The 11,775-nt window shown below is 46.4% G+C and overlaps 1 protein-coding gene across 1 annotated transcript in view; it reads left to right on the top strand.

The window, feature by feature from the left end:
- The window catches only part of Frmd4a (FERM domain containing 4A), a 320,985-nt gene that overhangs the window by 171,416 nt on the left and 137,794 nt on the right, over positions 1-11,775 (top strand). Inside the window, exon 3 of the mRNA XM_004641746.2 lies at positions 2,918-3,012. Coding sequence (XP_004641803.2) covers positions 2,918-3,012 — 95 coding nt within the window. The remainder of the gene's footprint in view (positions 1-2,917; positions 3,013-11,775) is intronic.

The raw sequence follows: 11,775 nt of genomic DNA on the forward strand, positions 1-11,775 counted from the left end.
TTTTTTGCGGAACCGGGGATTGAACTCAGGCCGTTGTGCTTGCCAAGGAAGCACTTATTCCACTGAGCCATCTCCCCGCCCCCCCCTTTTTTTTTCTTTTAAACTAAAGCTATGCATGCAAACTCATACAGCCTTTGCAAAAGCCTTTGCTTAAGAGGTCGAAGCCTAGTCCTGTGTTACTATGTTGCCCAGGGCCTTCTGGTCACCAGGAAAACTTGTTTTCTTGCTGTAGAATTTTTAATATTAAAAGTTGTGATGACAAATGTGAGTAGAGGAACAATTCACCACAAAGAAGCCAAAAGTCTGGCTCCGTACAGCTCCCAAGGTGGCATCCCTCACTCTGGTAAAGTTTTCGGGGTGTTAAGTCTGTTCTTTCACTTTGTCGGCTCCCAAGCCTGATCTTAAACCTCGGGGAAAGAGTCGCATTAACGGAGACGTGTGCCATTCCAGAGCGTTCCGTAGCGTCCACAATGTGCTGTCTCCACAACATTTTCATCATCGCATCAGAAATCATCTCAGCACTGACAGCAGCTTTGCAACCTCTCCTTGCACATCCCTGGTGGCCTCCGTTCTGCTGTCTCTAGGAGCTTGCCTATGCTAGGGACTTCAGGAAGTGCAATCAGTATTTCTCTTGGCCTCACTGGGCTTCTTCGCTTACCGTGACATCTCCAGGGTTCACCCCTGCTGTGGCAGGGGTCTGTGGACCTTGCTTTGACTTGGGCTGTGCTGGAGGCTGAAGGCAGCCTGCCTGCCTGTGTCTCTGAGCATCACAATCTCCACTGGCAGAGGGATGATGAGCGCTGCTTAGATGAGGAGGTCACAGATGGGTGCTCTGGGCTGGGATGTCACCTCGGTGAATTCCCAGGAAGGCATGGAATTCGAGAAAGGAGAGTTCAATGATGTGCATTCAGCTAACAACCCCAGGGCTCCATTTCTACCATCTAGAGGCTTCCTCTGGGCAGGAGGCCCAAACACTAACACCTGCTGGCCAAGGTCGTATTTCCTATCTCCTCCCCCGACCTCCACCCTGCCCTCCAGCCCCACCCCTACGCTCCTCCTTCCTCACTTTCCAGAAGAAATGGGCACCTTGAATCCTGTGGCAGGTGAACCATACCAGCATTGGGTGTGATCCTTCCTCCTCCTGGGTGAATGTGTGATCAAGTCTGTTGAGATACTGGCTTTAGAACTCAACTCCTAGAGAGAAAGAAATTCCTTGCTCGACTCCATGCTAGGGCTGGGTCTCTCTCTTTATAAGCTGCATGAACACCACACCACTACTTAGAGTCAGACCCCATTGTATAACACCAGACTGGCCCAACGCAGTCACCCACTCCTCCTTTGTTCCCACACCTGAAGCTTGACTTCAAGTGTGACTTGTGACACTGGCCGAGAAGGAAGTCTGTTCTGAGAGCAAGAAGGCTGGTGAGGGTGCTAAGTCTGACCCGAGCTCCAAAGATTATACACAGTATTTTAAGAAACTGCAAACATCATAGAAATGCTGTAACTAACGTGAGAGTCATTTAGACAGATAAATCACAGAATCTTGTGCTTCTGCCTGGTAGTCACAAGGGATACTGAGAATATTTTGTGCTGGGCAGCCAGGCATACCTTGGGGGTAGAGGTGGCATTAGTGGCAGAGCATGCAGCAGCTCAGAGAGAGCAGCATTTGCTCAAAGCTTCCAGAGCCCACATCTTGCATTCTGCTTTGGAAGCCATTGGTGATGTTCCTAGTCATATGACTTGCTGTGGTCTACCCACTGGGGTAGAATTCCTTTCATTAAGGAATGATGTAAAATCTTGGATTCCCCGTTGGTTCAGAGATTGCTTGTTTAGTATTTCAAGATGTAATAGGACTGGAAATGGAGGGCATTACTTGATACGAACTTAGCAGGGTGGGTTCCCTCATTGACATCTGTGTTCTGAGAGGAATCAGTGCCACAGCATCAACCCCGTCCTTGCCAACTTAATTGGTTTTTGCTGGTGAACTGAAGGTTAGGGGAGGAGGAGCGAGGCAGCAGCAGGGAATATATCTACATCATCCTGGCTACATCTCTGGCTTCCTCCTTGGACTGTGGACATAGATTTGTGATGGAAATTAAGGAAAATCTCTTTTTCCTTAAGAAGAGATTGAAGGCACGTTAGGCAAGTGCTCCACCACCGAGCTCCATCCAGCTCACAGACACTGGTGTCTGTAAAGTGCTTAGCTGAGTGGCTGACACACAGTAAATGTGGATGGTCTTGCGCTTGCAGTCTCTTACTCTAGGATCTGGAGGTGTGGTGGTGCAAAAGCCTAGGATTCCCTGGAAGCCCCACTCGGGATTTCGGATTTAGATCTCCTCCTTGGGCTAGTGACATGTGGCACAAACTTCCCTGCGATCCAGGGCAGCAGCACTGAGGTGAAGCCCCCCCATCCCCTGTCACCCTAGATCACATGTGGGAGCCACTGATAATCTCCAGGGTGCCGTGCTGCCCACAGGTTAGGTGGGGTAAATCCATTTTTCACTTAATGCTATTTTCAACTTACAACAGGTTTATTGGAAAGTAGTCTCATCTGTATTTGTGTTAAATGTATTGATTTTTTTTTTAAATTAAGCCATCTTCCTTCGATTCAGTCTCAGATATGAGGAAGGAAAGTCATCAGACTTGACAGCCCTACCAAAGAACAAGTACCATTGATCAGTAGAATGAAAACTACTAAAAATAAGATAGTCTCCATCTTTTGCACTCTTCCCTTGCCTGTCTGCTCCGTGGAAACCTCTTTGTCTACTACTTTAGGTTTGAAAAAAGTCACTCACACGTATGTACAGTGTTTGAGCTTCGAGGCATTCCACTGAACAAGAGACACTAACCTGAGTTTGCATGGTTCAGGGAGTAGGCACTGGTCCACTTAACCGTGTCCCTTTGTGTTCTTCCCCAGCCCAAGCTTCTGGCCAAGGAGCTGCTTGACCTCGTGGCATCTCACTTCAACCTGAAGGAAAAGGAATACTTTGGAATAGCATTCACTGATGAGACGTAAGTGCTGCCAGGAGCCTGGGCACCCGGAGGATGAAGCGAGCCCGGGCACTGTCTCCAAAGCGAGCAGGGCGTCAGCTGTGGGCCCCTCGGATCCTGTGGTCTGGGGTCAGTCCAGGTTCAGCACCCAAATTTCAAAAGCCTCGTGGTCCTTGGCTGGAACAGCCAGAGGCTGTAATTAGGGTGATGCTAATATTATGAAGCTATTAGGTGAACTTGTTCTTATAATCAAGCAGGTTCATATTCAGACCGAAATGTTTATTTATTTTTTTTTTTTAAGTATATCTGCATGGGTTTGGTTTTCATTAAAGTTAAACAAAAACTTCTGGAAAATTAAACAGCTCTCTCCACTGTTGGAGTAAGAACAACAGGAACTGAATTCGATGATAAATTCAAAATGAAAAATATCTGGGCAGCTTTACCGTCTAAGCTGAAATGGATACAGAAATCAAAATTTCAGATCACTCATCTGATGAAAAGTGTATTTACTTTTTAATAGTTTTCAGTTTGGCTCCATGAAATGATGTTTTGCAATACAAGGAAGGAATAGTTACTAAGATTTCGATTTTGTACTTAATGCTCAGCCTTGGTCTCAGGCCCTGTAGGCACCTGAAGCTGAGAGCTGGCAGGAAGGTCACTCTGGTCTGAAGACTCACTCCTGGCCTGGTAGAGCCCACTAAGGTCAGATGAGAGGTGAGGCTTGAGCAGGAAGGGAGCCAGCTCAGTAATAAAAAACAAAGTGCTTTTAAGCAACTGAGCATCTAGAACAATGACTTTCACAAATACAAAAGATAACAGTGAATGCCACCCAAACTCCTAGATAAGAATAAGCAATCCTCAGCACTGATACCATAATTTTCTTTGCTCTGTGTTTATACATGCACACATACATAAACCCTTGGAGTTGTGGAGATGGTTTTCAAAATTGGTTAGCAATCAGTTTCATGGATGGGTCAAATAGTGCATGCCTCAGGAATCTGGTGACGTCATCGAGGCAGGACCAGTTCCAAAGCCAGAGCAGGTGCCATCCGTACCTGTCAAATGGGTGATGTGTTGTACTTGTGCATGGCTACACTTGGTCACAGGGAGCTGCAAGCTGACCAGGGACCCATATGCTGTACTATTTGAATGGAGTTGCTGGGAGTAAAAGGGTCACCAACTGCGACTGTGTCAGGCAAGCTGGAATATCTGGTGGCCCAATCAATCAGTGGCATTTTGAGCAGTGGTGTAGGAGAAGCAGCCATCCATAGTCCTCCTCAAGAAAAGATGAAGCTCAGCCTTGGTCTTGGGCCCTGTAGGCACCTGAGGCTGAGAGCTAGCAGGAAGGTCACTCTGGTATGAGGACTTACTCCTGGCCTGGTAGAGCCCAGTAAGGTCAGATGAGAGGTGAGGCTTGAGCAGGAAGGGAGGCAGCTCAATAATAAAAAACAAAGTGCTTTTAAGCAACTGAGCATCTAGAACAATGACTTCCACAAATACAAAAGTGTTCTATCCCTTGCTTGAGAATCTCTGTAAGTCACTTAAATTGCTCATCATACTATTTCACACTGATTAGAAGAAGGAAACTGTACATTTCAATTAATCATATCCCATTGTTTCCATTTCCCAAATAAGTTTACTTAGCAAAAAGAGTCCATGAACTCTAGATGAGTCTCAATTAGACTTCCCTTTTGAGTTAACAAGAGTCTAAGACTGAACATTTTATCCCAGGCCAAAGAGGCAGTCTGTCCACTAACAACACTGGCCACAGGAATCAGATGAAAGGTAGAAAGTCCCTCTTCTCTCTTAAAAGAGAGAGAACAAAAAACACAAACTGCAGAGAGGAGATGCAGGCCATGTAACTGTGCAGCTGGTTAACCACACAGGAATGAGCTACTCTGGACTGGCTGGGAAGAGTGAGTGTGCATTTGCATGTGAGTATGGCAGGCTTGAGAAAAGCATTGGTTCCCACTCAATGGTGGTGGTGGCAGAGCAAGGAGCCATCCTCCGACATGGTCCACAGACCACTCAGCCATCTCCATCACGTTTCCCCATGTACACGGCTAGGTTTCGCCAGTGATGTCAGGAGTGCCAGCAGACAGGGACTGGAGCTGGCAGGTGTGCCTGATGTGTGGGTGAGAGAGAGCCAGGGTCAGGGGCCCAGAGGAAATCAAGAGCCAGTGTTGCTGAGGATCAGCACAAGGAGACACCCGCGATTCAGGGATGGTGCCTCATGCCTGTTAGTGTCTGCGCCAACACACAGTGCCTGGGCCTCTGGTAGGAAATGGAAGAAGTAAAGTCACCCCCATGCAACTGTCTGTGAGTATGAGCCCATCTAAGTGGATGATTTCTGTGTCAGACACGCTCGCCCTAGTGTCTGCCCCACGCCTTTCCTCTTCATGGAAAGGATTCATTGGGTTTTTCTGAGACAGTCTTCCATCTCAGTTACTTTTCAGTAATTGCTGGGACAAATGCCCAACGCTCAAAATGAAGGAAAGAAGGGTTTATTTAGCTCACAGTTAGTGGAGGTTGCAGTCCGTGCTCTGCCAGCTCCAAGGCAAATGGCATTAGTTCATGGCGACAGAAAGCAACAAAGAGCAGAGGAGGAGGAGCAGCTGTGGGCTCTATCAGGCTTCTCTCTCTTCCTTACACACTGACTGTGAAGATCAGAGCTCCTCTGAGATGGTGCAGCTGCATTGTTCAAGCTCCTCCATGGAACTGGCGCTGCAAAGCTCGGAACTCCACCAAGGGAGTGGGGGGCACAGAAGCCTTCCTCAACCCCTTTATACCCATTTTGTGCTGAGTCATGTGAGAACTTCCTGCTGTGCTGGCCAGATTGCTGGATCCCCTCCAGCCCCAGCCCAGGCTGGGCATGTGGGGGGGGGGGTGTGGGGAGAGGGACCATCCCTACACCCACAGGAACCTCCTCCATCAGACAGGCCTGGTGTGAAACTCTGTTGCTGAAGTCCCTGCAGAGAGGCTAGGGGCCAGAACTACCCAGCTAATCCAGAAGCTCAACATTTTGCCAGAGGGGCACAGCAGGTTCACTTCCAAGAGCTGCAGCAGAAAGAAGCTGAGCACAATAGCCAGACCCAAGCCAGGCACATCTGGATGAGTTCAAACTTGGTAGAACCAGACCCAGTCAGCTGAGACTCTTTGCTAGACCCACATCTACGCGATCACCCTCCCTCTTTCTCTCTTGATCTAGAGAGGGTGCAACAGGTAACCAGAGTGAACTAGTCTGCTTGGAAGATTCCAGGTACATCAAGGGGAGGTGATCAGACAGAACTTAGGGGAACTAACTTAAATACAAATTCCCAATTTAATATCTGCTTAGCTACACAGACATAATGTTTGCTCTTATGGTCTAAAATACAAACCCATTAGTTACAAAAGTTTGTCCAACTGCTAGTTATCACTACCCATTATTAGTGTTCCTTATTGTAGTTCTGTAAATACAAAACTATAACTGCCTTAACCACATAATTTCTCTTGGGTAAGAGTTCTGGTAGGTGCTAGGGTCATAACTGCACCAAAGCTCTACAATAAAGATCAGAGGACAGTGCTATACAAAATGATAAAGAGAAGGAGCAAAATGCTGAGTCACTCTGAGGCAGGCCCTCCAGATGTTGGGAGGGCCCTCCTTGCTCCCTGCTCCTTACTCACTGCTCCATGAGGCAGAGCCCCCACGACCCAGGCTGTGGAACTCCCGAGGCAATCCAGCCAAGTTAACATAATGTATTGACCACCACCCTCCCCATGCAGCTCAGATTGGCTTTGAACTCACTATGAATTCCTGGCAATGATTCCTCTGTGTCAGCTTCCCCAGTGCTGAGATAACAGGCCTGTGCCACCACACCCAGCAAGAGAAATCCATTTATTGACTTCTTTGTGCAGTTTTGGAAATCAAACCCAGAGTCTTATGCTTGCTAGGTGTTATGGCTGAGTCTAGATGTCGCCCTAAAGCCTTTTGTGTCATAGATGGGGCTTTTCAGAGGTGGCTAGATCTAGAGTGTGTGATTCTGGGATTAAGGATGTGTGACAGCTAAATTAGTCCACTGAGTGGTTTGGCACTGCCCTAATCCTGGTAGTCTGGATAAGATAAAAGGGGCAGAAAGATGCTATTAAGGTACCTTGTTGCTTTTGCTGTCTTCCGCTGCCATGAATGGTTGTCCGTCTGCCATGCTAGCCTGCCTTGGAGCCAGCCAATTACGGACTGAAACCTCTGCAAACTGAGCTAAATAACCCTTCCTTCCCTTAACTTTGGATATCAGCTGTTTTGTCTCAGTAATGAGAAAAGTACCCAAGACATTAGGGGAACACTATACCACGAGACTACATCCCTATTCTTTCCCTTACTGTGTTTTTGGGTTGTGCTTTGAGGTCTGTGTGTGTGTTCTGTGCCTTAGGCACATGCTGCACTCTGCTCTATCATGAAATGCAGTGAAGTGTGTCCCTGTGACAGCCTGTGACAGACCTCTCTTGGTCAGCCTGGAAGGTGCTATCAATTGGGGAGGATGGTACTAGGCAGAGTCACTAAGCATGGATTCACCAGCCCTCAGGGCAGAGCTCCTGTGGAAAATGTGACTCTTCAGCCATCGGTGGCTTCGATTCTTCCAGCACTAACTCTTGTTAGTGATGTTTCATGGTATTTAGATGACGCCTCAGAAAAAGTGTATGAAGCAAAATACAGAGAAGAAATTGGGGGTTTCTCTAAGCAACCCTCACAAGTTAGACTCATTAATAAAGAGTCTAAGTCTTCAGTGAAAGACATTGATGCCTAAGAATGTGCAGCGCTGTTAGTAATCAACAATTTGGCAACATTAATACTCTGTCTTGCTTCTTTCTAATTTTTTGACTGTCTCTCTCTCTCTCTCTCTCTCTCTCTCTCTCTCTCTCTCTCTCTCTCTCTCTGTGTGTGTGTGTGTGTGTGTGTGTGTGTGTGTGTGTGTGATACTGGGGACTGAACCCTGAGCCTTGTGTACACCACACTGGGAATACCAGCGTGGACTACCATGTCTGGCTTCTATGTTTTCACAAAATGTAAGAAGTATTTAGAAATGAGAGGGAGTGGAAGGAAAAACTCAACCATTAAAAATGTACCTTTTAAAAGCTGAATACAGCTGGGCAGGGTGGTGCATACCTGTCCTCCCAGCACTCAGGAGACTAAGGCAGGAGGATCACCTGGAGATCCAGCCAGTCGTGGCTACATGAGTGAGCTCATGCAGCCTACACTGCATAGAAACCCTGTACAAAAAAAAAGAAAAAAGAAAAAGAAAAAGAAAAGAAAAGAAAAGAAAAAGCTGAATACAATTGGAATTCATTTGCAGTACTAATTGCAAAAATGAGTAGTGAACTATTATTTTATCACCAACCTTCTGAGATCTGTTAAGAAGCTGTATTCCTTCTTTCTACAAAGGTCTACATAAAAAATTTTTGCTGGCATTTTAGTGGCCTCAAACATCCTGAAAGTAGGATTCCAGCTTAAGAAACCCATAGGGTAATCAATGAAGGATATTTTCTTTCAGCATCCTATGGTATGTCTCAGTTAATTGAATGGCCTGATTGGCACCATTTGTGAGGTTGGATTTGCCTCATAGTTAAGGACTAACATGGCCTGACTTGGAAGCACATCTGTGGATGCGATGCCCAGGGCACTGGCTCATGGGAGTACACGCTGTTGGGTACTGTCTTTATGTCTGCCTAAACAGGCTGAGGTGTCCACAAAGGCCCCAGTTGATGAGCATTCATTCCCAGCAACAAACTCATCTACCACTTAAACATAAATGAGGTACAAAAGCCAGTTTCTAATTGCAGAAGAAAAAACAAGCAGCCGCATCTCTGGGGATAGAGTGTGTTGAGAAATGAGCCTGAGGTTTCCATTCATTGACTCAGGGGTGCGGGGGGCGGGGGGGAGAGGTGGCAGGAGAAAGTCAGTAGCCTCAGCCTCCAGCAGGGCTGTCCTAACACTCTGGGCACTTGGCCTTGAGCTACCCAAGAGCAGCAGGCATCTTGTATTTAGTGACCCAGGAAGTTGTACACATGACTTTCTCTGTGTGTAGCTAAGATAAAGAATGGCGGGGCAGTCCCAGAAGGTTAGGGGCCCAGCTTCTTCCTTGACTTTTCCTGCCCAGCAGGTATGGTGCTGAGGAGCCCAGGCCTGGGCCAGGGGAGCAGAGTAAAGAACAGTGTGGGACTAGTTAGTTAAGGGCAAGCACAGTGTCTATACCAAGGGGCAGTCACCAAAACAACACTATGGATCCGCAGTGACTATCATCAAGTGAGGCATTCATTTGCTTAACAGGTAATTTATTAGCATCCCCTGTTAACCTCTGGGCACCCAGAAAGAACTGGTCTTTTGAGGCCTGCATTTGTGATTCAGGACATAATTAATAAGTCACAGTGTAGGAGGTGTTAGACAGTTTGGAACAGCTGAGGTGCATCAAGGAAACCATAGTAGGGGGAATTATTACTCCATAAATAAACAATTAAAATAAGAAATTACAGTTGGAATGAATAGCTGCTGAATTAGTAACCTGATCTCCACAGTACGCATCCTACCTTGACCTTGTTCTGCTATGTGAGGGTTTCTAGCTAAACAGGTGTCCCTGGGCTCTCCTTGAAAAGCAAGTGGACTTTGGAATCAAGGAAACCAAAAGAGCTATCACCCTCAGCCCGAGCGTCTCCCCTCCCCATCTGCCTCCATCTAGTAAGAATGACAGACCCTTGTCTTGCTTTCTGTAGAAACCCATCCCCTAGGCAATAACTTGTCTACAATAAAAGGGTCTAAAATACACAGCATACCTTTCTTCCCCCAGGTCATAAGAAGGGCTGGGTTAAGGAGACATGTCACCTCTTACCTCCAGTAACACTAGAAACAAAGCTCTCGCCAAGGTCATGTCTACTGAAGGTGCCAACGCTTGATCAAAAACCTATTTGTACTATGTGTAGTAACTAAAAACAATTTTTAAACAAGTACACTGAATTTCTATTGCCTGGAAGCAATTGCATATTTATTATTGACCCAATGGTTTATACACTATCCACAGCAGTGTCTTTTATTTTACTTATATTTATTTGTTATCTACATTTTTACTTTTTGGCTTTGTTATTGGTGAATGTGAATTCTCAAGTGGAAAATCAATAGGATTCATGAATACCAAGCAATCAGGCATCTCAGTAAAAACTGCAAACAGGAACATTTGTGCATATCTCTCAGAAAATGGGCTTGAGAGCTGGGGGCTGTGGTGCTTATCTTTAATACTGACCAACTATCTTAGTTTTCTCTCTTTGCTGGGACAAAAATACTTGACACCCAAAATTAAGAAAGTAGAGGTTTATTTAGTTCACAGTTTGTGGAGGTTTCAGTCCATGTTTAGCTGGCTCCAAGGAAGGGTGGCACATGGAAGAGGGCAGCAGTTCATGGTGACAGAAGACAGCAAAAAGCAAAAGGGGAAGAGCAGTGGCTGCAGCTACAGAAAGCAGAGAGAACAAGCCTCTCTACCTTCCTTGTATGGCATCTGACCTAGAGTGGGTATAGTATTCACACCCATAATTCCAGCATTAGATCATGAATTAATCACAACTTCTAGAAGTCTTCCCTATGAGGCTTTGTGGGGACAACTAGACACAAACCATAACACCGACAATCTGAGAGGCTGAGGAAAAAGATCTCAAGTTCAAGACTAGCCTGGGCAACTTAGCAGCTCAGCAAGGCTCTCCCAGAAACAAAGACTGGGGAGAGAGGGAAGGAAGAGAGGGAGGGAGGAAGGGAGGGAGGGAGGGAGGGAGGGAAGGAGGCTGGAGATGTAGCTCAGTGTGAAGGTCATAGGTTCCATCCCCAGGACATCAGATCAAATGAAACGCACAAAGACAGTACTGTAATAATCTTACTGCAGCCTAAATCAGTAGCCCTATATTTAGTTTCTACATTACTCTCTGATCCATCTTTTAGCTTTTGCCCGAGTAATGGGCACTGACCTACAGGACCTGGAGTGAACTGCATGTTCCTTCAGCCTCTCCTTTTGTCAGCAGCCTTTGATGGAGAGACTTTTAAAGGGTCTTAAAATAGGGGCTGGGAGGCTTCTTCCTTAGAGTCCATGGACTCTGTGTGAAAGGAAACTGCCGCTCCATGCATACCAAGGCAGGCAAGTGTGTGTGAGGCCATTCCTCATGGAATTGAGGTGAAGAGTTGAGGCAGATCAAATTGGAAAAGGAGGCTCATTGTTGCTTACACATTAATTTAGGGTGACTCCTACCCCACATTTTCTTTATTTCCTGGACGTTTTTCCTTTTATATTGCTTTTTCATCATTCAATTTCTTGACAAAAATAAGACCATATGCAGTCAGGAACAAAGGGATTTCCAGTTCAGTGAATCCATTACTAATGTTAGGAGTGAAGTAATGTAGAACTGGAACCCAGCTATTCTCTGTCTGCATGGTTGAAGGATGGGCAGTGAGCTACCTAGCAGAGTGGCAGCCACAGGACAACTGTGCCTCTCTGTCCCTTCAGACATCAGGTCCCCATTTGAGGATCTTTGGCTTGTGAATGACACCCCAAGGGACCCCAGGCTTGTTCCAACACCCTGTGTGGCCAATAATGTCCCTTAGGCTGGGTTGAGGATTTCTCAATTCTGGGCCTTTGACTGATCTTGAGGGTGCATGTGGAACATTCTGTTTCTTAGGTCTGCCCTCTTCTTTGACCTGGTAGACCAGGGAGAGGCCACTGTGCCTCTGTATCACTGTGGTCTGTGGGTGACTCAGAGATGTCTTATGTGAGGATC

The sequence above is a fragment of the Octodon degus genome, unplaced genomic scaffold (genome assembly GCF_000260255.1).
Source record: "Octodon degus isolate 3935 unplaced genomic scaffold, OctDeg1.0 scaffold00141, whole genome shotgun sequence".
In the NCBI taxonomy this organism is placed as follows: Eukaryota; Metazoa; Chordata; class Mammalia; order Rodentia; family Octodontidae; genus Octodon; species Octodon degus.